The 26,579-nt window shown below is 42.0% G+C and overlaps 1 protein-coding gene, 1 non-coding gene and 1 pseudogene across 2 annotated transcripts; 1 reads left to right on the forward strand and 2 right to left on the reverse strand.

The window, feature by feature from the left end:
- Positions 1 to 7,067: 7,067 nt before the first annotated feature.
- On the reverse strand, positions 7,068 to 8,042 carry LOC131761403 (olfactory receptor 13C7-like; annotated as a pseudogene).
- A 9,607-nt stretch (positions 8,043 to 17,649) lies between these two features.
- LOC131761406 (olfactory receptor 13C7-like) lies at positions 17,650 to 18,665 on the reverse strand. The gene is given in 2 exon segments (XM_059072184.2): positions 17,650 to 17,846; positions 17,849 to 18,665. Coding segments are annotated over 2 exon segments (1,014 nt in total).
- Positions 18,666 to 26,226: 7,561 nt separating this feature from the next.
- Positions 26,227 to 26,332, forward strand: LOC131762112 (U6 spliceosomal RNA). Its single transcript, XR_009337189.1, has one exon. It is a non-coding gene; the product is annotated as a U6 spliceosomal RNA (small nuclear RNA).
- The last annotated feature ends 247 nt before the right edge of the window (positions 26,333 to 26,579 follow it).

Consider the following 26,579-nt stretch of genomic DNA (forward strand, 5'->3'; position numbering starts at 1 on the left):
CCTTCCCACTCCCAGCCCTCTCTCTCTCTCTCCTCCCAGAGATAATCACACTCCTTACTTTTGTTATAATCATTTCCTTGCTTTTCTTGAATTTTATCACCTATGGATGCATCTTTAAACAATGTAGTTTAGGTTTTCCTCTTTCTGAACTCTAAAAATCAAATCACTTGTAGGTGTTCTTTTTGACTTGTTTCTTCATTCAATATTATGTTTGCGAGTTTCAGTCCTATTTATAAGTGTAGCTAAATTCATTAGTTTGTATTGCTATATTCCATTATATGAACGTAGCACAGCTTATTTATGCGTTCTATTTTGATGGATAATTGGGTTGCTTCCCAACTGAATGCTGCTATAAATATTTTATACTTTTCTCCTGGTACACATATGTCTTCCCAATTGTCCTAGTTGTGTTTATAGCCCATCCTTTCTCCACCAGTCTGCAGTACCTTCTCTGTCATATATCAAGTCTCCCAACATAAATGGATCTGCTTCTGGGATCTCTGTTCTTTTTCATTAGTTCGTCTATTCCTGTGTCAATGCTACACTGCCCTAATAAATATTGCTTTATTGTATGTTTTGATTTCTTATAGGGTAAACCCCTTTATTCACCCCCTCCAGTACTTCTAATACCTCATGCCTGTTCTTGGTCTTTTGTTCTTTCATATAAATTATTGAACCAGCTTCTTAAATTCTGGGGATTAAAAATTTGGGATTACACTGAATATATAGAGATCAATTTGGGGAGAATTAACATCTCTATAATACTGAATTTTCCTACCCATGAATGAGAAGTATTTCTCTCTTTAATATCATTCAAAACATTTTATAATTTATAATTGTATGCATAAAAGTCTTGGAGCTGTTTTACTAAATTTACCCCGTATGGTGGTATTTATATCTTAATATATAAATATCTATATTTATATTTCTCGATATCTTTAAAAATATTTCATAATCTGCTGCTGGAATATAGAAATGCAATTGGTTTTTTTTTAACATTGATTTTTGTCTAGGAATCTTGCTAAACTCTCTTTTAAATATTTATATCTCTAAATTATTTTAGATTACCTATATAGTAGGTAATAATAATATCTGTGAATGATGACAATTTCTTTTTCTTCCTTCAAAAATGTTAGACTTTTAGTCTTTTTTTCTTGTCCTGCCTCACTGGCTGGGGCTTCCAGTTCAGTGCTGAAAGTTTTTACCATGAACGAGTGTTGTTTTTTCAAAAGCTGCTTCTGTTTCACTTGATATAATCATGTGATTTTTTTCCTATTTAGCCTGTCAATATGGTAGATGCATTGACTGATCTGTGAATATTGAACCAGCATTGTATTCCTGGGAGGACGGGATCCTCCTTACTGCTGGGTGGGGAGTGGGAATTTCAGCTCCCTACTAAGGCTCTGCTGATTCCCTTCTGTCTGGCAGAGGCAGGAGTGCCTAGTACTACTCCCGCGACCTCCACTGACACTGTGGGAAGGGGTGGCCTCATTAGCACAGGCACAAGTACTGACCCTCCTTTAGGCCCCCTCTGATACCACTCAAGTGGGAAGGAGAAGGAGCTTCCCACGTGGTCTCCACTGACACTGTGGGTTGGGGTGGGGACTTGTTACTGCCCAGCAAATATAAACATCCCACCTCCCTATCCAGCCTCCTCTGATACCACATTGACAGGGTAGTGGTTGGAGTTGCCTTGTCATAGCCTGGTAAGAATGGAAGTCTAGGCTGTCTGCTTAGCCTTTGCTGGTGCGGTGAGGGTGTTTTTTTTTTTTTTTTTTTTTTTCTTTAGGTGTCTGGCTGGAGTAGAGTGGTTATTATCAAGACATTGAATTTTTAAAAATTAATTAATTAATTTTTGGCTCTGTTAGGTCTTTGTTGCTGCTCATGGGCTTTCTCTAGTTGCAGTGAGTGGCGAGCAGGGGCTACTCTTCGTTGCGGTGCATGGGCTCTAGGCGCGAGGGCTTCAGTAGTTGTGGTGCATGGGCTCAGTAGTTGTGGTTCACAGGCTTAGTTGCTCTGAGGCATGTGGGATCTTCCCGGACCAGGGCTCAAACCCGTGTCCCCTTCATTGGCAGGAGGATTCTTAACCACTGAGCCACCAGGGAAGTCCTAGGACATGGAGTTTTATCAAACACTTTCTATATCTATTGAGGTGATCATTTGGTTTTTCTTCTTTAATTTATTAATGTGGTAGATTTTTAATGTTCACCCTATCCATGCTTTTTTGGGATGAATGCAACTTTCTCACAGTGTATTATCTTCTAAGTTTATTGCTATATTTGTTTTATTGATTTTTTGTAATTTAACATTTTGGCATCAATGTTCAGGGAGAGTGCAGGCCTGAAAAGGGTTTATTCCTTCTGTTTTTATTTGAAAAAGAGCCCGGAATTTGACCAAGACTAGTTTGCAGTTTTTTGTATCTCAATTGGGAATTATCTACCATGTAATATAAATATAGGATTGCAGTTGGAGTATGCAGTGGTCAGCAAGAGAGGGTGACTATGTAAAGATGCTTTTACTTTGGGCTTTGTAATTGTCAGGACTTTGTAAGTTTCTAGATAGAAAACTTATTCCAGCCAGCATAATCCCAATACAAACTTTAATGCTCATACAACTGAGAAGTTCAAGGGTGGATTCAGTCTCAGGCACAGCTGGAATTAGGGAGTCACCATGTCATTAGGACTCTCTGTCCCTTCATCTGGTTCTTATCTCGACTTGTCTTTTCCTGGCTTCATTTTTAGCAAACTTTCTCACGTGCTAGGGAAGAGAGCTGTCAGCAGCCTAATCCACATTTTTCTATTTGAGTTTCCAGATGAGAACTGAGCCCTGGCCAACACCTTAGACTGCAGCCTTGCAGAGGACTTGCTTGAATTCCTAACTCACAGGAATGGCAGGATTATAAATGTGTATTGTCTGAAGCTACTAAGTGGTGATCTGCTATGCAGCATAGAAAGCTAATACAGGACCCCTTTCTTCTTGCTCCAGTTGAAATATGCTGGGGAATGGTTCTGATTAGTTTAACCTAGGTCACATGCTTTCCCTTAGACTGACTGCTGTGGCCAAGCATTGGTGTAGTACAATTGGCAGCCCCACTAGAATCACATGATAAGAGTGAGAGGGCAGTTTCCTCCCCAAACAATAGATGCATAGTGAAGATGTACTCTGTGATGGCATCCTTAGGAACTCCAACAATACTGTGACTTACATGTGCTTCTAGCAGAGGTCGTAAATTGCAACCCATAGCCAAAAATGGCTGAGGAACAAATTTTGTTTGGTCCTCATAATACTCATACTGTTGAAGAATTATGGGAAGCACTCAACTCTGCAAACACCAGGGATAAATGTGGAGCCTGCAGCAAAGGGAGCAACTCTTTGCATTCCCTCCCCACCCCCTTCCTGCATTCCTGCCTGGCAGCAGTTGGCTGGAGCTGAGGAGGAAGAGGCAGTTAGCTCCTGCTTTCCCACCTGGTCCTTCCACCAGGACCTGGTCCTGGTCCTTTCCCACCTGGTCATGTCCACAGGGGACACGTTCCCTGTCTGGCATCTGAAATGCTCCGATTCCTTAAATGCAGTTTGGGTGATTACATTCTAGACACATTGTCTGTGATCATCTGTGATGTTTGATTAGGTCATATTTTGTGATAATCTTCATTAGATACTATACTCTCTTGAAGATTTTAGGGATCATCCTAAATTGAGAGAAATGGTCACCAGTAGTAATCAGGTAGAAATTAATTTGCACGTACGCAGAGCTCTGAAAGACTCCATTTGTCAGTGGTCTGGTTTAAACTCTTTGGTTATCTTCAAAACAAGAGCTGGAGTAAAGACTGGTTTTCTTTGCTTCTGAGAACCTTTGATGAGTGAGCCTTTGTGTTTGCCTCCAAGCCCGGGGCTTGGACCTTTTCCCAACAAATAGGATGGACCTGCTCGAGGGATGGGAAAATGGATGGAGCGTGGGTCATCCCAACCTGTTAGAAAGGGGGAAAAAGGCTTTGAATGAGGGCACTTGGAGGATACTCTAGACTGCCCTGAAGTTTACATTCAGGGCTTTTCCTCCCTCCAAAATGAAAACATCTTTTAAAAATATCTTCTGTTAATGCATGACCATTGTAAATATATGATGAACTCTAACTTCTTTATGTATTGTCCCTAGGTATTTTAAAGTTGTGACTGGTGTGAATTATATACAACCCCCCTACTGTACTTTCTTACTAGTTGTAGTAGTTTTGCACTTGATCAAACTTTTTTCCTCAGTAAGTAAACATCTGTTTACTTACTGAATAGTTTTCTTCTTTTCTATATTTTGTTCCTTATTTATTTTTCTGATCTGGTTTAATTAGCTAGAATGATGCAGACATCGAGAGCAGAGGTCCTAATCCAGACATGCATTGGAGACATGTCACTGGTATTCTGCCATCAAGTATGCTGTTTGCTGTTGTTCTGATACTTTCTATTCATCTCAAGGATGGTTTCTTCTATTCAAGTCCACTACTTTAAAAAGTCAGAAATAGATGCTAGATTCTACCAAGTGACTTCTCAACATTTGTGGGTGGGATTACTTTTTCTTCTTTAATCTGTTTACAAAATGGTTGCAGTAATTGATCTGATGTTCCTAATGTTAGAAACCTTGAAATTCCTAAAAAAAAAAAACAAACCACTGGCTAATGTGTATTATTTGTTTACTGTACAATGCTTTAAATCTACTCAGGTTCAATAAATGAGTTTTTTCATTTGATGAACTTCTTTGTTCTTTCATAATCCTCTGATTCTTTCAAAGAAAGAATTCTAATACTTGTCTACTGGTATTTACTTGTAAATTTTCCACAAGCATGTTAAGACTTTTGTTGCATTTCAGTATCAGTGCAATGGATTGTATTTATAAGAACCCCTTCCCACCATATCCTTTGTAAGATGAGGCCTTCAGTGGCCTTTGCTTCTCTTTCTCTATTTCCCAGCTTGATGAAGTCATCTAGAATTGTAACTGGAGCTCCATCATTGCTTTGTTGTCACTGTTTACCTTGACATGATTGCTAATAATTCCTTCATATATTCGTCTTTGCAAATTTGGATTAAGAATTGACTCGACTTCATTGGTCTTATGCATTTCATCATTCTCCACTGTCTCTTCTATGGCATATCCATCACATCCTTTCATTTATTTATTTTTAACTGTTTGTTAGGGGAATGTTCTAAATAAATTTTTTTTTCAGGAAGGAATTGCAGGGGTATGTTCTTTCTGTGTTAACACATGACAGCAAGTGTCTTTTTAACCCCCATATCTGTGCAATGATGAGGGGTATGTAAAACTCGGGACTCACAGCCCATTTCCCTCAGAACTTAATAAACCTTGTTCCACTGATGTCTACATTTAGGGCTGCAGAACAGCTGGCCAATGGCAGTCAGATTCTCATTCCTTCTTAGGAAATATGCTTTTCTTCTGTGTGAAAGTCTATAGAACTATTTTGGTATATATAGGAATCAAAACTTATCCTTGAATAGTTATCCTAGGTAGGTGTGTCTTTTGCTACAATTCTTACCTGGTGATTGATGAACATTTTATGAACAAAATATTTAAAACTTCTATTCAGTGAAATGTGTTTTTTTTCTCTTTAGTTATTATTTGTCTTTTGTCTGCTCTGTTTTCTCTTCATGTTTTCCATGACGGATCCCCCTGGTCTATCTCCCATGCCTCTCATCTTTTCTCAAATAGCTTAAATCTCTTTGTTTTTCTCTCTGAAGTCTAGGAGAGGAATTTAAGTTATTTTTAATTTTAAAGTTCATTTTAAAAAATTGTGCTATCTACTTTTAAATACTTTCTACTGAATTTTATTTGATCCAGTAAGTGAAATCTTTCCCCTAAGAAAAAGTCCTTATTTCCCAGTTATCTTTTCTCCTAGCTTCTTTTTTTATAGACTTCTCTTGTTTTATTGATTCACTACCCTCTTGAATTCTGCTGAGAAAACCACTGAGAATTTTCTTTAATGCTTTCACCGTCTTCCTGCAATAGCTCTTTTTCAGCAAAGGCTGATTGTTTCGATTGTTAGTTTCCTGTCTGTTGGATTAAAAATTGATATCAACTGTCAGAGGTTTTCTATTCTGCTCATTCTTTAACTAGACTTCTAGATTAATTACTCTAGGGAGCTGCCTTGGAATCCCTCACCAGTCATGTAGGTGATTCTTAGGTGTCTCCTCCTCCCTCTGAGCATCGCCTCCTCTCCCTCTGACTACCGTGTGGCTTTCGGGTTTCTTAGGTAGAAAAGCAAGTGATATTCACCCCTTGGCTGCACACTTGGTCAAGCCAGGTCAGGTGGTTAATAGAATTCATTTGATTCTCCTCGATACCTCTCAGTTTTGACATTACTCTGATGACCCTTGGAGGCCAAGGATATCAAGGGAAAGAACCCAGGGATGAATAACATTTTCAAAAAAGGGAAAAGAAAAAAGGCCTGAACCTTTGACCTTTGCATCAGTTTCACCACACCTTACTCTCCTCTCTGCTCCAAAGATGTAAATGATTTTCTGGTGGGGAACTTGGTTAAGGACAAGAGAAAGAGGTTAATTTTGAAGACACAGGAAGAGAATGATTCAAGAAACTGTTTTACGAATTTAAATGACAATAAGGAGAAAGAGGCAATGAGGATAAGGATAAAAATATTACTGTTATTTAATAATGGAGTAGGAAGAGTTGACATAGGTGACATAAAAATAAGAACCCTTTCAAATATGTTCAAAGGGTGAGCCAAGGAGTAATTGAATTATGGTCCTACAGACTAGAGCTTTTCATGGGTTAAACAATAAATCTTGAAGAGTTACTTTTCCTTGACATCAATTTGTTTAGTATGCATCACAGATATAGAGAACTGTAAGGCTTGATCAACAGGAATATACTTTTGTAGAATCGCCTATAGAATGAGGGGAAAATTCACATTAAATGCTTTCTGTTCACACAAAACTCTTGGGTATAATGAGATTCCGTGTAATTAGATTTACCTACATAAACTTGCATGAAGTTAGCCCTTCATCTTATCCTCTGAGACCCTCAGGTGAGAGAAAACAGGGAACCGTCAGGACCCCTCCAGCATCACTGGGTGAAGCGTTTCCGAGTTAACAGGTCCCTCACAGCGGCCTTCACATCCTTGTTCCTCAGGCTGTAGATGATGGGGTTGAGCATGGGGGTCACCACCCCATAGAAGAGGGAGGTGAGCTTGTCTGCAAGGTCCTGTTTGTCTGCCCCCAGGGGGTCCTTGGATTTAGGCTTCCCATACAAGAAGGGGATGGTCCTATAGAAGATAAGCACAACTGTTTGGTGGGAAGAGCAGGTGGAGGAGGTCTTTTTCCTCCCCTCAGCTTAGGGGATCTTCAAAATGGTAGCGATGATGAACACGTAGGAGAAAAAGATGAACAGACCTGGGACCCCCAGGAAGATCACATTGGCCACAGCCATGCTGATCACATTGTTGGAGATGTCGGCACAGGCCAACTTCAGGACAGCCAGGATCTCACAGGTGAAGTGGTTGATGACATTGTCCCCACAGAAGGGTAGTTGCATTGCTAGGGATGTCTGCATCATGACAGCAGTGCTTCCAGCTGCCCAGGAGCTGGCAGCCATGGGCACATAGGCAGCCTTGTTCATGACCTCAGGGTACCTCAGGGGGTTGCAGATGGCCATATGGCGATCAAATGCCATCATGCCCAGAAGCACACACTCCATGGCCCCCATGGCAAAGGAGAGGAACATCTGCACAGCACAGGCTGAGAAGGGGATGGTTTTCCTGGGGGTCGGGAAGCTATCAGGAATGAGGGGGACTGAGGAGGTTGTGTCACAGATGTCCAGGAAGGAGCGTTTCCTCAGGAAGAAGTACATGGGTTTGTGTAGGCGGGAGTCAAGGATGGTCACCAGGATGAGGACCCCGTTGACCAGCAGGATCACCAGGTACATGAGCAGGATGAGCACAAAGAACGTTTTCTCCAGCCTTGGGTGGGCTGAGAGGCCCAGGAGAATGAACCCCACAAGGGTGGGAGGTCCAGTGAGACCTGTCCATGATGCCTCTGCTCTGTCACCTGTAGGAACTCAAAAAGCCAACTTCATGATTCTCTGATGACTAAAATAGCCAGAAAATCAGTGAGGAAACTTGTCTTGCTGAGCAGCTAGACAACAGCTCCAGCAATCTGGTGTGTCCTTTGTGTTGTTCTAAGTAAAATAGAGAGAAATTGATGAAAATCTACTTTGTGATATTTGGCTGCCCATAGAGGTGTTTGACATGTCACCAGATTGGATTGAATTTTTCTAATCATAATCAAGATTGATATCACACATTTACTTCAAGTTATACCATGTGTGGCCAATTCATTTTAATCAATTTTGTGAGAAGTGTTAACATTCCCTTTGTGTGATTTCCCCCGCTTTGGGGTATAGGACTGGTAGAAATAACTGATCTTCTTCATCCTCAATTCCTGACCATTCCTCTCCAAGCACTATTCGATATTACCTTCCTCTTCTTTCATAGTTCTCTCTCTTACATAGTTCTCTCTCTTTACATAGTTCTCTCTCTGGGATATTCATTCCTTTTATTCCTTCACTCACCTGCCAAACTCCGTGGAAGAATTTTCCCAAAGAGCTGGCCTTTGCCAACTACTCAATGCCTGGAAATCATTAAGTCCCTTTTCCACTTTGGACATCTGGCTCCCTAATACTCACTCTGGAATGGATTATTTTTAAAGGTTTTTCATCCCAGGGACTAAGTGATCTCACAAATTTCTTGTTCTTGGACTTTCTGTCACACCACTAAGATGTCCTTTTCCCTCAAGATCCCCACATGCCACTTAGTCACAAGGAATGAAGCCAGGAATGGGGCTGGGCCCTCAAAAGTTTATATATATATATTTTTTTAAAGTGTCCTCTTACCTTTTTTATAAATAGATCGATAAAGAAAATCACTTTTCTTCAGTCTGGGAATAGTCCAGAGGCCTAAAATAGCCAATCTGCTCTGAAAGTAGCAGCCAGAGGAGTTAGCACCTGAAATCGATGAAAGCTAAGTTTTCTTGTCTTTGTTCTGGGTTTCAGAAAAATCCACAAAGGACCATACATTGCATTTATGAAGCCATTTAAATCCCACCCTGCTGTTGGGATTACTCTAGTCCCTGAAGTGATTTAAAGTTTAGAAATTGAAGTGACAAAATTTAGAAACTTTATACATCTGAGATTATGTCCCCAAGATCCAATTATTCTGAAGTCCCTCTAGAAATACTTTCTTCCCCCTCCCTCCCTTTGTATCCATCCTGCTGAGCTACTGGAAAGCGTTAGAGGAGAAGGGTCATTCTGGTCCTGCCAGAATTAACATGAACCCCCAATCAATTAGAACTTTCAGCAGAGCCCACAATAGATCTGGGAGAATGTGAAACCCACTGCACAGGACAAATCCTTGTAGCACCCTTGGCATTTCAAATTCAGTATCTCAGGGCTGGAAGGAAGCAAGTGACCTAGAAGTTTCCCTCTTGTCTGTGTCCCACTAAATAGATTCTGAGTGACTACCATAAGCCAGGCTTTCACGGGGTTTTGTTAGAGTCATAAATGAATCTGATCCTGGCTCCTGCCATGAGAGTTTCACAGGTACCACAGCTGTGGGCTGCTGTAAAAGGTCAGTTGTAAAAAAGGTCAGTTGATCACAGAAATGATGTCCTTTTGCTTGAAGTCTTTCTTAGGTGCATGTGTTTTATCCTCTCCAGAGAATAAATTTTTTGTTGGGGTAGGTAAGGGACAGTTGACCAATGTCACAGAATGAGGGAGGGGGTATAAGAACTCTGTTTCTTATATGTTTTTTTGCCTAATCCTCATTTTAGCAGCACCCCCCTTCATCCCTGGTCCCAGAGGGACCTGGTACAGTGAGTCCTCTGTGCCGTAGGTCTGGTTGTGTCTCAGCTCTCCTAGTTTCTGGCTTAAGATTTGACTCTATCAAATCTGCTGTGGAAATGACCGCTAGTCCATTCACTTTCCAGCCTTCAAAATGTTATCACTGTGATGTCTCCCTTCTTCTCCTTAACCTTGTTGATTTTGTCATTAAAAACAAAAATTAAACAAAACAAAATCATATTACTGTAGTTTTTGTGGGTTTCAGGAAGGAGCAAAATCAGATGCATGTGTTCAGTCTTCCTTTATGCCTCAGTCCTGATTCCATGCAGTTTCTAACACCCTCTATTATTTTCTTATTTATATTAGTCATTGTTTCTTGTCTGTTTCTCTCCTGATAGAATGTAAATAAGTTTCCCAGAGACAGAGGGTTTTTTTTTTTCCTGCATTGTTCGCAGATGTATCCTATGTATAAAAACTGTACCTGGCTCACAGTAGGCACTCAATGAATAGTTGCTGAATGAATTAAGTAAATTTGTGACCTACCCTTGTTTTCTATGCCCCATGTTAGCTCTTCTTTTTTATATTTTATTTTCTCTATCCCATCTTTTTAATTTCTATTTTTTAAGTAAATTTTAAAATTTTTATTTATTTATTATTTTTGGCTGTGTTGGGTCTTCATTGCTGCACGCAGGCTTTCTCTAGTTGAGGCGAGCAGGGGCTACTCTTCATTGTGGTGCGCGGGCTTCTCTTGTTATGGAGTACGGGCTCTAGAGTGCGGGCTTCAGTAGATGTGGCGCATGGGCTCAGTAGTTGTGGCTCGTGAGCTCTAGTGCACAGGTTCAGTAGTTGTGGCACACGGGCTTAGGTGCTCCGCGGCATCTGGGATCTTCCCGGACCGGGGTTCAAACCCATGTCCCCTGCATTGGCAGGCAGATTCTTAACTACTGCGCCACCAGGGAAGCCCTTTAATTTCTATTTTGATAAACATTTTATAATATACGTAACATATTTGTACATAACATCTATACATTTATAAATGAATAAACAAACATACAGTGTAAATTGTAAGAAAACATGACTTTAAAACCTAAAAGACCATTGACCCTAGATACGTAGCTTCTGGCTGCGGCTACATCCTTCTAAATAGTCAGCAAACCTCTGTTAAACACTGGAAACCTCTCTCTTGAACAGAGCAGCACTGCAGAATTCAGGGCTTTTGGCCTCGTTCAGAGGAGATCTTTCAGCTTCCGTCTTGTCTGCACCAAACACCTTTTTTTGCCAGATGCCACTCGTGATGAACAGGGGCAGGTGACTGCCCTCACCAAGATTCTGGAAAGTCACCCCTGAGCTGTAAGATGCCTTAAGTGTATGGTTTGGAGTCTTTCTTTCCCCCTTTGGGTTTCTCCCTGAACTCTTCCCCAGCCCGTCACCCCCACCCCCTGGTACTCTACTCATGAGTTCGGGTCTCCTGTGGAAAGCTCAGAGATAAATGGAAAAGAAGGGCCCACATCGTTGCCTCAGCTGTTATAACTAGCCTCAGTTACTGCCAGGAACATGGGAATCAAGATATATATCACAGGGACAACTTGACTCACTTCTGCTCTTTATAAGAGCTGTGCCCATGTTAGCTCTTGACATAACTTTAAGGCCTCTCCATACTTTTCTGGAATGAGGAGATAGTACGTGGGGGAAGAAGTCAATGAGGTTAAGTAAAAATTCTGTAGATCTTAATTTGAATTGTACATATGTATTTTCTTTCCACGCTAGAAACTATGAGAAACTCAGTAGCACCCATAGCACCCAGATTGTGGTTTTTAAATACCAAAAGGAAACAAAATTGCCTTAGAGAAAATGGTTGTTTCCAGGTCTGGAGAGGAACTGTACATGTTGAGACTGGAACATCTAGATAGAACCAGAAAGCAAAGAAGCCATCAAAGATACTAGGATCCTGTCAAAAGATCTCGGGAGCTGTGAGCTCATCACTACACTGAAACAAAAACCTCTCAAGTATCTAGATGTAATCACCAATTTATAGGAAACACAGGGACAGTTACTACAGGACTGTAATCAGCAAAATGCAAACTATGGTAATATGGTACTGTGATTTATAAGAAATACATATTTGTTCATTCAGATGTCCAAAATATTTTTATCATATATATTTGGTCTTTGTCCACAGTTCCTGGCTCACAGCTGTCAAACGTGTCACAGCTCTTAAAATCCTTGGAATTTCCTGAGTGATAAGAGCAGTGGGAGCAGCTTTCATCATAGTATTTGGTCTTTTATCCTCAGTTCCTGAAAAACACTTTAGAGCCATAAGGTGAAGTGGGTGTCTTGTTATTCATAACAAGCCCATTTCAGCCACAACCAGGTTTATGTTAACTAGGTGACTTTTGGAAAGCACCTAAGATTGGAGTCAGTTGCCAGGGAACCGACCCTGAATAGAGAGTTGGAACTTTCAGTCTCACCCCCTGATTTCCAGGAAGGGGAGAAGGGCTGGAGGTCGAATTAGTCACTGGTGGCCAGTGATTTAATCAATTATGCCTTTGTAATGCTGTCTCCATAAAAACCCTAAAGGACATAGTTTGGAGAGTTTCTGGGTTGGTGAACATGTGGAGATGTGGAGGAGTGGTGTGTTCTGGGAGGGCATGGAAGCTCCATGCCCTTTACCCATCCCTTGCTCTATGCACTCTCCATCTGGCTGTCCCTGAATTATATCCTCTTATAATAAACCAGTGATTTAGTAAGTAAAAGGCTTCTCTGAGGTCTGTGAACCTATCTAGTAAATTAATCAAACCCAGGTTGGGGGTCGTTGGAATCTCTAATCTACAGCTGGTCAGTCAGAAGCACAAGTGACAACCTGGACTTGTTAACTAATGTCTGAGTAGGGAAGGGGTGAGGGGAGAGAGCAGTCTTGCAAGACGGAGCCCTTAACCTGTGGAATCTGATTCTATCTCCTGGTAGATAGTGTCAGAATTGAGTTAAATTGTAGGACACTCAGCTGGTGTCTGGGCATTGCTTGGTGGGAAGTGAGGAATCCCCACTCTACACCCACACATTGAAATTGGTACCAGAACTCTTAGGTAAATTCTACAGTTTCCCATAGTGGGAAACTATTCCTTCCCCAAAAATGTAAATTAAAAAAGAGGGGGGAAAAAAAGACTAATTATAATATATAGTCTTATTTATATTCTAGTTCAAATAAACTGAGATCAAGCATATATAAGACATTTGGGGAAATATAAATTATGGATAATTGATGATATCAATGAATTACTCTTGAGTTTTTGGTATTATAATAATAGTGTTGTTGAATCTAAGTTCGTGTGCCTGACACACAGTGAGGCCAAACAAACTGAACCGTTGGAGTTTGGAGCAGAGAAAGTTGTATTAGTTGAGGAGGTGCCAACCTGGAAGATGGGAAACCTAGATTCGTCTCAGCTCCATCTTGCTGGCTGGCCAGGGTGCAAGGTTGCAGACTTCCTGGCACTGTCTCGTCACTCAATGTGTCACTGGTGATTGTGATTTATCTATGTGTTCCTGCAAAGCAAACTAGTAAATCATGGTCTTGTGATCAGTTCTTTCTAGGAGAGAGCAAAAACAATGGTTGAGGCATTTTATTATGTACTTAGAGCCTTCAAGTTGATTCAGAAGTTTCAGGGTTTTTTTTTGCTGTATGTGGGCCTCTCACTGTTGTGGCCTCTCCCGTTGCAGAGCACAGGCTCCAGGCACGCAGGCTTAGCGGCCATGGCTCACGGGCCCAGACGCTCCGCGGCATGTGAGATCCTCCTGGACCGGAGCACGAACCCGTGTACCTTGCATCAGCAGGCGGACTCTCAACCACTGCGCCACCAGGGAAGCCCCGAGAAGTTTCAGTTCTTGATTGACCCTTCTGTCATCAATTTTAAGTCTGCTTGGGGCTAGCTGGTTGCCGCCACAGGACATTATCTCAAAAGTTTGGGATCATAAATCAGGGCATAAGGTTAAGCTAACAATCATGGAAAAGATTATGTTGGGCTTGCTTTTCCTTGTTTCTGCCTTCGCGCACGTCCCTAGTTAGTAACTGTTTGAATCTGCTCTTTGGAACTCAGGGAAGGTCTATGAGGCTAAAGCCTTTTAAAATTTATTTTTTAAATTTATTATTTGGCTGCGTTGGGTGTTCGTTGCTGCGCACGGGCTTTCTCTAGTCGCGCTGAGCGGGGGCTGCTCTTTGTTGTGGTGCGTGGGCTTATTGCGGTGGCTTCTCTTGTTGTGGAGCACAGGCTCTAGGCGTGTGGGCTTCAGTGGTTGTGGCACACGGGCTCAGTAGCTGTGGCTCAGTAGTTGTGGTGCACGGACTTAGTTGCTCTGCGGTGTGTGGGGTCTTCCAGGACCAGGGATCGAACCCATGTCCCCTGCATTGGCAGGTGGATTCTTAACCACTGCGCCACTAGGGAAGTCCCTAAAGCCTTTTTATACAAACAGGAAACTGGGGACACGGAAAAACTTTTTTGTACCCAGGAGGGCCTCTCAGGGTCCTGCTTGGTTTCAGTAGTAGTTTATTTATTTTACAAGAGTACTAATTTTTAGAGATAAATGCTGAAATATTGAAGGATGAAATGCTATGATCACCTAGGATTTGTTTCAGAATAATCCAGGGGAGGGAGAAATAATCCATGGGGGTATGAATGATTGGGTGTTCTGGGTTCCTCCTACCTGAGGCATGTCCAGCCACTCTCTTGGTCCCCACAGCGCTCTCCTGCCCATTCATGGCAGAAACTCAGGCACGGTCACTGCCCGCATGGCTTCTTCAACAGTCTCTGGAGCTGTGCAAGAGCAGGACATGTTCCTCTCAAGATTGACCATGAACAGATCATTGTTAGATAGCCATTTTATTATTCTCTTTATTTTTCTATAGGTTTAGATTTTCCCACAAAATGAAAGAAAAAATGACTTCTCCAAGTCTTAGCTTATGTATTGCAGCCTGTATTTCTGTTTTCATGGTTCTGTTTGTGTCTTTGATTTGTCATCTCTCTCTGCAGATCAGCTTTCTCTTTCTTGCAATGGACATGTCCACATCAGACCTGGATTTATGTGGTCAAGAGCCCTATGCCAACTAACAGGGGTCTCTATATCCAAATTCCAAATTGCTTGGAGAAAAAATATGATTAGCCCAGTTTTGGTCAAGAGTCCAGTCATCTGTGGCCAGAGGGACATGACTGTCCTCTCATCAGGTGCTGAAGGAGGAGACATTTCACCGCTGACAGGGCTTTCTAGCTAGGATGCCGCAGGCTCCAGATATGCCAAGCTCAGTGTCCCCCGGGGGTCACTAAGCAGAACATGTAGTGATCTAAGTCCCCAGGTGAATTGCCTTCAGCCATGAGTAGACTCATCCACTTAACCCAGGATGCATACAAATCCCATTATTTTCTATGTGTTTCATAGCAAGAAAAAGATAGCGACTGAACTAGAGAGGTAGGCAGGGTGTGGTGGTAGGAAAATGTCAGAGAAGTTATATACAGTATAAAACAAACTTCAAGGTTATAACCATGATAAAGAGAGGAGCTGGAATCTAACCAAGGTCTGGTTCCAGAGCTTCTGATGCTAACACAACTATTCTACATGGTTTTGCTAAGTATCACCAATGTCCAAGATTCTGAAAAGAGAGCACATGTTACTTGAGCATTGGACTTTGCATGGTGTCATAGTTTGGTTTTTCCAGGAAGTAAACTCTGAGACAGAGTTTGGAGTGCAAGAGGTTTATTAGGGAGTACTCTTGGGATCAGTACTGGTGGAAGGGAGGATAAGGACGGAGGATTGGGCAGAGGGGGAAGTTGGGCTGTGATGCAGTCTCAACAAAGGCCTCAGTCAGCCCCATGGGAGACTCTGGTACTGGGATGGCCCTTCAGAGTTGTCCCTAGTGGGGGCAAGGCATTTATATCCCTTCACCAATCAGTCATTGGATATGGGCTTGCCTTGGGGAAAGGAGCATGACTTTGGGTGAGTCAGCTCTCTTCAGCTAAGAGCCCTCTTATCTAATTCCCAGAGACTGACAGCTGAAGCCTGTCTGCCAGCAGCTCTTTCAGCAACTGGGGAGCACCTCCTTTGATCCTTTAGAAAGAGGTGGGTAGGAACTAGGCACAGTTCTCTAAGCCAAAACTAGTGAAATAAAGTATGTTGAAAAGGAACTTTGTTCTGCAAGTATGTTTCATTTTTAAGTCAACTCTTGATTTATAAAGGTCAGAATTAATCCCGAGTTGATGTCCTCCTCCCTGTAGTGAGCTGAGAAGGGCGTAGGTGGGCTCTGTGCTCAATAGGGAAAGGCAAATCCACCCCCAGGGTGGGACAGATAATACTGGGGATGAAAGGGTGGGACAGGAACATGTCCTGCTCTTGCACAGCTCCAGAGACTGTTGAAGAAGCCATGCGGGCAGTGACCGTGCCTGAGTTTCTGCCATGAATGGGCAGGAGAGCGCTGTGGGGACCAAGAGAGTGGCTGGACATGCCTCAGGTAGGAGGAACCCAGAACACCCAAGCAAGGCAGGCTGAGAGCATTTGTTTTCACTAGAAAGCTTTGATTCTCAGGGAAAACGGGATATCCGACTGCCTTGAGAAAAAAGAGGCAGTTTCTCTCCCTTATGATATTTTTGCCCCCTTTTGTATCACTGCTGACTGAGATCCTCACACATTTTACCTCTGGACCTCTTGTCAGGTACACGTGAACTGGCTCTGCCTTTCAGTTTTATCACCCCAGTTCTCCTCAGCACAGCCACCTTGCACCATCTTCTGCAGTCCTGACTCTAGCTTCCCTCAGATCACTGTGGTGACCCTTCCCTGCTCTCCCCATAGATCCATGCTTTAACTCTCCAAACTACAGGACCAGACTGTGTACTTAAGACTTACCGAGGGGGCTTCCCTGGTGGCACAGTGGTTAAGAATCTGCCTGCCAATGCAGGGGACACGGGTTCGAGCCCTGGTCCGCGAACATCCCATATGCTGTGAAGCAACTAAGCCCATGCGCCACAACTACCGAAGCCCCGCGCACCTAGAGCCCGTCCTCCGCAACAAGAGAAGCCACCGCAATGAGAAGCCCGCGCACCACAACAAAGAGTAGCCCCCACTCGCTGCAGCTAGAGAAAGCCCTTGCGCAGCAACGAAGACCCAACACAGCCAATAAATAAATAAATTAATTAATTTTAAAAAAAGAAGAAAAGACTTACCGAGGGCAGGAAAAGAAAGCTTAAAACCACATTCCAGGCTAAGACCCTCCACACACGTGTCACAGGATACACCTTACTTGCCCTCAGAGGAAATGCCCTACCTAGAATCTACACGATCCCAACTCCTCTGAGTCTCAGGGAAAGGAAGAAGACTGACTTCATTCTTATCTCCAGCCTCAGCCTTGCTTCCAAGAAAAATAAAAAGACATGCCATTTCATCTACAAGGAAGACTCTCTTTTATACTGCTATGTCATGAAGTTTTGCCCCACACTGTCTGCACAGTGCCTCCTTTGAGGGCAGGATTTTGAATCTTTCTGCAACACCAAGGCACTAAGCTGTTTTTCTCAAAGTGAAGGAGCAACCTGCTCACAAAGGTGAATTCAGACTTGCCCAATAGAGAAGTGAGAAAATCACTAATTGTTCTCTCAGCAGCATTCCGCTTCCATCCCCTCAAGTCACACTCCCATCAGGTTTTAGGTTTCATTGTTTTTAAAAATTAAGTCCAGTAACAGCTAAAATTTTCCATTATATGTGTAATTCAGTTTTCTGGTAATCACTCTTTACATGTATCTTCTTTGGGAGGCATATTCTTCTGAGATTCATGGGTGAAAGCAGCCAAGAGGCACAGAACTCCAGGGACATCTGTCCTCCAAACACCACCGAGTGACGTGTTTCCGACTTACCAGGTTTCTCATGGTGGCCTTCACATCCTTGTTCCTCAGGCTGTAGATGATGGGGTTGAGCATGGGGGTCACCACCCCATAGAAGAGGGAGGTGAGCTTGTCTGCAAGGTCCTGTTTTCTGCCCCCAGGGGGTCCTTGGATTTAGGCTTCCCATACATGAAGAGGATGGTCCCATAGAAGATAAGCACAACTGTTTGGTGGGCAGAGCAGGTGGAGAAGGTCTTTTTCTTCCCCTCAGCTGAGGGCATCCTCAGGATGGTGGTGAGGATGAGGATGTAGGAGACAAAGATAAACAGAACTGGGACCCCCAGGAAAATCACATTGGTCACCCCCATGCTGATCACATTGTTGGAGATGTTATCACAGGCCAACTTCAGGACAGCCAGGATCCCACAGGTGAAGTGGTTGATGACATTGTCCCCACAGAAGGGCAGCCTCATTGCAAGGGATGTTTGAACCATGGAGGCAGCACTTCCAGCTGCCCAGAAGCTGGCAGCCATGGGCACATAGACAGCCTTGCTCATGACCACGGGGTACCTCAGGGGGTTGCAGATGGCCACACAGCGATCAAACGCCATCATGCCCAGCAGCACACACTCCATGGCCCGCATGGCAAAGGAGAGGAACATCTGCACAGCACAGGCTGAGAAGGGGATGGTTTTCCTGGGGGTCGGGAAGCTATCAGGAATGAGGGGGACTGAGGAGGTTGTGTCACAGATGTCCAGGAAGGAGAGGTTCCTCAGGAAGAAGTACATGGGCTTGTGTAGGCGGGAGTCAAGGATGGTCACCAGGATGAGGACCCCGTTGCCCAGCAGGGTCACCAGGTACATGAGCAGGATGAGCACAAAGAACGTTTTCTCCAGCCTCGGGTGGGCAGAGAGGCCCAGGAGGATGAACTCTGTCACAGAGGCTGTCTGGTTGGCACTTTCCATGGTCTGTCTCGTCTTTCAACTGAATAAAATACTCAGTGATCCAGACTCAACATCCTTTGTCTCATGTAGGTCCAGGGCATCTGGTCTGGAGTTCCAGTCTGGCTGAGTGATTGAAAAACTGTTGTGAAAGTCCACAGTCTCTATCTGTTTCCAAGAAAAAGGAGAAATAAAATTAGAAATTACTTTGGGGTCATAGAATATCAAATTTACAATGTTTAAAGTGATGATTCTGGGCTTCCCTGGTGGCGCAGTGGTTGAGAGTCCGCCTGCCGATGCAGGGGACGCAGGTTCGTGCACCAGTCCGGGAAGATCCCACATGCCATGGAGCGGCTGGGCCCATGAGCCATGGCCGCTGAGCCTGCGCGTCCAGAGCCTGTGCTCCGCAACGGGAGAGGCCACAACGGTGAGAGGCCCGCGTACCGCAAAAAAAACAAAACAAAACAAACAAACAAAAAAACAACAATAAAGTGATGATTCTGATTATTTAATGCATTCGATCAGAGACAAGATACATAACATATTCATTTTAGTGGTTCTATGTCCTATATGGCAGTTCATCTCATTAAACTTGGCCAGAAAAGTGACTAAGTTTGCTCTGTGTTCTCCCACTTTGTGCTAGGTACTAGGGAAATCATTAGTTGTGAATACTCACTTGTTTCTCCAGATCATTTTCACAGAAAACATACTCTGTTGTTCCCAAGATCTCTTTTCTCATGAGCAATGCTAGCTCCAGGGCTTTCCATTCATCTGTCTGTCCAGCCACCTGTCTTGTCCATTTGTCCATCCATCCATCCCTCCAACCCTCCATCCATCCCTCCATCAGTCTGTTTGTCTGTGTCTGAACATCCATCCATCCATCCATCAAAACACTTGTTGATCACCCAGTATATGGGTGTGAGAATTCCTATGAGGAACAGGGGTGACCCATGGTCCAGGCTTTAATGGGCACACAACCTGTCAGGGAGGGGAAGCAGAAGGATTCAGGAGAGGCCAGAACATCCAAAAGGACATGCAGTGTGTTGGTAGAACAGGGGTCATGAATTGCTTCTTAAGTGATGTAGAATCTAGCTGGGCTTTTAAGGACAAAAGGACACTGGACATGGAGAGATACCTTGGGGAGGTCTCCAAGGTAATTTTGTGATCTGGAAATGCTGATATGTTCCTAATAGTTTGAATCTGATGTTTTATGAAGATAGACAGAGGACTGTCTCCAAAAATCCACAGTGGGTCACAGCTTCTGGAAATCTAGTTCTCTTAGATAACTAAAAGCAGTGCTTTTTTCTTTTTTTTCAGTCATGAATATATTTGACATAAAACATGTAAATTTAAGGTGTACAGTGTGTTACTTTGATACATTTACATTTTGTGATAATCCTGTTGTGATATTTATTATATTACATAATTATGGTACAATATATTCATTGAACTGTACATTAGATCACTGGGTTACTTACTACTTTGTCGCAAGTTTGTACCCTTAAACAACATCTATTTTGTGTTATTTTATTTTTTTGTTATCATTCCCTCTTGGTGAATGTCCACACAGGAATCAGTGGACATTAATAGCCCTTGAGCCTTTTGGTTAAGCTTCTAAGTATGTTACACAGACTTATATCATGATTATGCTTCCCCAAATAATCTAGTCCAACTCTGGCTCCCATTGTAGATCTTTTCTGCACCACAGTGATACATGGCTTTTCAGTTTCAGCTTGATTTCCTATAATGGTGAAGAGCCCACTACATTCCCAAACAACTTACTCCATATTTGCAGAGCTCTAGAGTATTAGAAAATTCTTTTTCATATTGAGCCCAGCAGGCAGTTTTCTAAGTTTTTCTTGTTCATATGATGGTGGTCAGCTTCCTTCAAGAATTGCATTGAATTTGTGCAAATACACCAGGTCCGTAACCACAGAGATTTGGGCCGCATTCTAACCTGCTGTGTAGACTTCAGTACTGCTTCCGTCTCTTAGACCCTCAGGTTACCCTATTCTATGTTAGGGTTAGAAGAGATCAATGATATTCAAACTCTTTAAGAAAGAGAACTCTTGTTTTCTTAAATTCAGACTCCCCCCACCCCCCCAAGGATAAGCAGAGCTGTTCTTGTTGAAGTGGTCAAGGAGGGCTCAGAAAGTCTGGGCTGCTCAGCCCATGAGGCCCCCCAGAGGCCAGACCACAGATATACACAGCTCCCGGAGACTCTGTTTTCATTGTAGTCAATATAAATGGCACCTCTGTAACATAACAACAGTACAACTCCAGCCATTTCCATGGCTGCAATGTGAATGGTGCTCCCTGGAGTTATACAAGAAGAGACTCTGAAACTGTGGGATCATCTCATCCTGGGGGTGTCTTTAAAGTTAGAGGAATCCATGAAATAAGACAAAGTTTCACAGGCTTCTTGCCATCTAGGTTTTTCTGACCAAGGGGTTTTGCATGGCCCTCAATCTTTGAAATTGTTTCATTTTCTCCCTTCTCAAGTGCCAACCCCTTTGAAAAATCAAGTCAGAAGCTGGAAATGTCCCTGGGCCAATAAAAGGTTGAGGATTACACTTATAAGAACTCTCACTTACCTTTTTCAGGAATCTACTGAGAAAGAGTCCCTGTGGCCTGGGAACAGTACATGGGCCAAGAATATCAACACTAGTTTGACAGGCCCAGGCTGAGTTGTCCACTTCTGATTTGAAGAAGGGGTGAAAGCCAGTTCCTCCCACTCTTAGTTCTGTGTTTTAGGCAAAATCTCTAAAGGAACAACCAGTCCATGTAGAAGGCAATTTGAAATCAGTACTGCATTTGGGACTATTGTGTTCCCTGAAGTGATTAAAAGTTTGGAAATGGAATCATACAAAGTCAGGAAGATTTTTATACTTCTGGGACAATGTGCCCAAGATCCAATTATGCTGAAAGCACTCCAGGAAAACTTCTTTTTCTCCTTCTTTTGTTCCTGCTGTAACTTTCCACTCTTAGGCCACTGAAGGATAGCAGGGGAAGCATTTCCATTTGCTGCTTGAATTTCTGCAAACTTCAAAATGCTTAAACTTCTTGAAAAGAGCAGTTGGGGAGATAAAAATTATTTAGGAACACTCTATGTTCATAGCATTATGGAACCAGCAGCTGTGGACACAATGCTTCTAAACCAAGTGCTCAAGGTCATGATTTGGACACTTGGGGGAACTTCCACCCAGAGCCATGGGGAGACTTCAAGGAGGAGGCAGTTTCTGGCCAGGGACAATGAGGAAGAATTTACACATGAAGAGACAGGCAAAGGATGGGAAAAATAGGAATACCATCGTGGGAATAGAGGTTGGCACAGGTCTTGGGCTTGAGTATTTCTTTCATAGCCTCAGTAAGTCATTTGTTTGAAAAGCATCATGGAACAGGAGGTATAGAACAAAGTCCAGGAAAGACATTCTAAGTTGGTGGAATCTGGAACGTTGTAGCAGCCTTTAAGATGACCCCCAGTAATTCTTTCCTACTGGATTTCATGGCCTTATATAATCCTTTCCCCTTTAGTAACTGCCTTTAACCTAAAGAATGTACTCTTTTGCTAGTTTTGATGATGAAAACTACCAAATTGGAGAAGTCCATTTGGCAAGGAACTGAGGGAGGTCTCAGTGAAGAACTGAGGTCCTCAGACCAATTACCCTCAAGGCACTGATTCCTGGCAACAACAGTGTAAGTGAGCTTGGAGTTTAACCCTTCCCCAGTCAAACCTTATCAGATGAGATCCCAGGCCTAGCCAACATTTTGACTGAAGTCCTGTGAAAGACTCTGAAGCAGAGGACCCAACTAATCTGTGCTCAGATTCTTGGCCCGTAGAAACTGTGAAACAATACTAAGTTTTGGAGTAATTGGTTTGGGAATAATAGATGACTAATACATGGAGTATGGTTATAAACTGGGAGGAAGAAGCTAGGGAAAGGGAGAGGTGTCACATCTAGAAAAAAGTGGTCCAGTAAAGGGGAGCCCTCTACTTCCCCCAAAGTCTTTCCTATTGCCAGAGGACATTAGTGATTGGAAGGTTTTTCCTCATTCTGGACCAAAGCCTGCCTGTCTCCCTGCAGCTCTACCCTGGGTCCTCACTTGGCTCTTGGGGGTAACACAGGACATGGTTACTTCCTCTTTTGCATATTAGCCCTGCAAAGATAGGAAGACAATAAGTCATTACAGATATGCTCAGTTACATTGAAGATATGAGCCTGAACTAAAGCACAACCACTTACAATAACTCAACAAATAACTAACAGTAATTAAACAGTAACTCAATAAATATATAATAAAATCATGACCAAAAGCTATCCTGGCAAATCAGACTCTGCTATCAGTGCAAGCGACACAGGGAATCTCAGGCCCTCAGATGACCTGCTTATAAGAGGACCTTTTAACTGTTATTTATAGGAAAGAAAGGTAACAAATACAAGAACAAGCCCCTAATAGAATACACCTACCTTCTGTAATGAAGCTGCTAGGAAGTTCACCAGACAAATTTGTGGCTTGCCGATAGCAGTCACTATAAAAAGTGTGTATATTTAGACAGATAGTTAGTAGTCCACTTTTTTGGGTAAAATTTACTCACAGTGAAATGCATAAATCTTAAGTATATCATCCAATGAATTCTGTGTTTTTGTGTGTGTGTGTGGTACGCGGGCCTGTCACTGTTGTGGTCTCTCCCGTTGCGGAGCACAGGCTCCGGACGCACAGGCTCAGTGGCCATGGCTCACGGGCCCAGCCGCTCCGCGGCATGTGGGATCTTCCCAGACCTGGGCATGAACCCATGTCCCCTGCATCGGCAGGCGGATTCTCAACCACTGCACCACCAGGGAAGCCCCATCCATTGAGTTTTGACAGATGTACACATCCATGTAACCAAATCCTATCAAGTTATAGAATATTTACAACACAACAAAGAGTTTTCTCATGGCCCTTACCAGTCAACCCTCATTATTATTAGCAATCCTCTAATATTTTTCACCCTTGTTTAAGTATTACCTTTTCAAAAACATCATGTAAATAGAATCATGTGCAAGTCTTTATTCAGAATAATGTTCTCAAAATCTGTCATGTAGTTACATGGTTTTGTAGTTTGTCCCTTTTTATTACTGAGTAGTATTCCATTATATGAACATCCTAGTTTGTTTTCCCATTCTCCTTGATGAACATCTGGGCTATTTCTAGTTTTGGCTGTTATGAGTAAAGCCATTATTAACATTCTCATACAAGTCTTTTTGTAGATGTATATTTAAACTTTTCTTGGCTAAATACTTGAGAATAGGATTGCTGGGTCATAGCACAGATTTACGCTTAGTTTTCTAAGAAATGGACAGGTCTTTTGCCAAAGCATGTGTACCATTTTACACTTATTAAAAAAGCACAAGAGTTCTCATATCACATTCTTGCCAGCGTTTGGTGTTGTCAGTCTAAAATTTTAGCCACTCTGGTGATGTGTAGTGGTATCTCATTGTGGTTTTCATCTGCATCATTTTCCTGATAACAAGTAACATTGAGCTCTTTTTCATGTGATCATTGGTCATTCCTGTATCTTTGTGAATTATCTGTTGAAACATTTTTTCCATTATTATAGTTTTCTGTTGTTTTTTAAAAATATTTAGTTGTAGGAAGTTCTTATATATTTTAGATACAAATCCTTTGTCAGATATGTGTAGTGTGAATATTCTACCAGTTTGTGACTTGCATGTTCATTTTCTTAATAGTGTCTTTTGAGCAGATGTTTTAAATTTTGATGAACTCTATCATTAAAACATTTTTTTGGTTATTACGTTTCATATCCTCTCTAAGAAAATTTTGCCTACCCCCCAATCACAAAGATGTTTTTCTATGTTTTATAATAAAACCTTTATAGTTTCTTTCAGCTTTTATGTTTAGGTCTATAGTCCATAGCAAATTAATTTTTGACTTTTTTTTGTCTAGTTCTATCAGTTACTGAGAAAAGGATATGAAAATCTCCAATTCTGACCGTGGCTTTATCTCTCCCTTTTAATATGTCTGTTTTTCATTCATATTATTTTGAGGCTTGGTTACCAGGTGAATATACATTCATGATTTTATGTCTTCCTGATTGTTTGACACCTTATCCTTATGAAATGTCCCTCTTTATCCTGGTAATATGCTTTGTCTTCAAATCTACTTTATTTGATACTAATATAACTCTCCAGCTATTTGCTTGATATATTTTTCCATCCTTTTACCTTCAACCTGTATGTGTCTTTATTCTTAAAATGCTTCTTTCAGAGAGAATACAGTTGAGACCTCCTTTTTTACCCAGTCTGACAGTCTCTGTATTTTAATTAGTAAGTTTGATCCATTTCTATTTAATGTAATCACTGAATAGTTGGATTTAGTTTACTATTTTGTTGTTGTTTTCTATTTATCACATCTATTTTTGTTCATCTGTTCCTATTTTCCTCCAGTCTCTTGGGTTAATTGAATAATTCTCAGAACTAATTCCATTTTAATTTATGTATTGGCTTTTTAGCTGTAGCTCTTTGCCTTATTTTTCTAGTGGTTGCTCTAGGGATTACTATGTATATCTGAATCTTTTAGCTGTCTCAAAATTCTTGCTCAAACAAGGATACAGATATCAATTAGGCAAATGAATGAATCAACCCCAGTGCCAGACTAATTCTACCAGAATATTCTAGGTACTTGCTACTCAAAGTGTGATCTAACACCAGCAACATCACTTGAGATCTTGTTAGAACTGCAGAATCTCCAGTCCCATTCCAGATTTACTGAACTGTAGTCTGCATTTTGACAAAATTCTCAGGCGATTTATATGCATGTTAAAGTTTGAGAAGTAGTCTTCAATAATTAATTGACAATCTAGAACTATACAGAGCAAATTTTAGACACATTAGAATCCCAACTTTGCAGTGTCCATCATGTCTTGGAATTCACCACACCATGCTCTTCTTGGGTCAACTTGGGTAGTTTTGTTTGCTCCACAGTTGTGAGCACTACTTCTAAACCAACCACAATCGCACAGCCGCCTTTTGTTGTACTATTAGTTTGTACAAATGCTTGGCTTCCTGTATTATTCTGAAACCTGATAGTCACACCTAGCCCCCTCAAAGTAGAAAATGCACAATGCCTTTTCTCCATGCAATGCCACATTCTTGTGTGTGTGTGTGTGTGTGTGTGTGTGTGTGTGTATGATGCTGTCTTCTTTCTACCTCCACAGCTGTGTTCTTCTTGAAATGGAATAACTTCTGGGCTGAAATGGTGGCTCTCTTGAAAATCAGACAACCTGCTTCTGAAGCTCTGTGATATGGTCCTATTGTTAAAAACAGTGGTCATTGTTTGGGTTTCCTAGGCAATAGACTCTAAGGGATTCAGCATATGAATTTTGGTGGGACACAAAAATTCAGCCCATAATAGCCCCTATGGTGTAAAAGCAGCCCTATCTCCTTCTCATGAGAAGGATCAGTTATATGCCACTAGGATAGTGACTCCTTTCCTTGCCTGCTGGTCTCTTGACATAAAAGTCCAACATGACTGGGGGTAGCCATAGTTTAAAGTTAGCAGATATAACAGAATAGAAAGTCCAGTGCTCACTTCAGCAGCACATATACAAAAATTGGAACTATACAGAGAAGATTAGCATGGCCCTGTGCAAGGATGACACACAAATTCATGAAGCATTCCATGGGGTTTTTTTATATGGTATGATCCCATTTTTGTTAAAAAAAAAAAAAAAAACCTCCACACAGGTGGGAAAATGCATAATATATAAATGGGAAAAAGTCTTAAATGGTAAATGCCAAATTGGGTAAGAGTACTGGGAGTTTCTACATCTTTGTAGTATTTGATTTGTTTGTTTGTTCATTTTACAATGAATACATATTACTTTTTTCACTTAAAGAAGCATTTATTCCATCCTTCCCTCAGACAGAGAGGGAT

Source organism: Kogia breviceps, chromosome 8 (genome assembly GCF_026419965.1).
Source record: "Kogia breviceps isolate mKogBre1 chromosome 8, mKogBre1 haplotype 1, whole genome shotgun sequence".
Taxonomy (NCBI): domain Eukaryota; kingdom Metazoa; phylum Chordata; class Mammalia; order Artiodactyla; family Physeteridae; genus Kogia; species Kogia breviceps.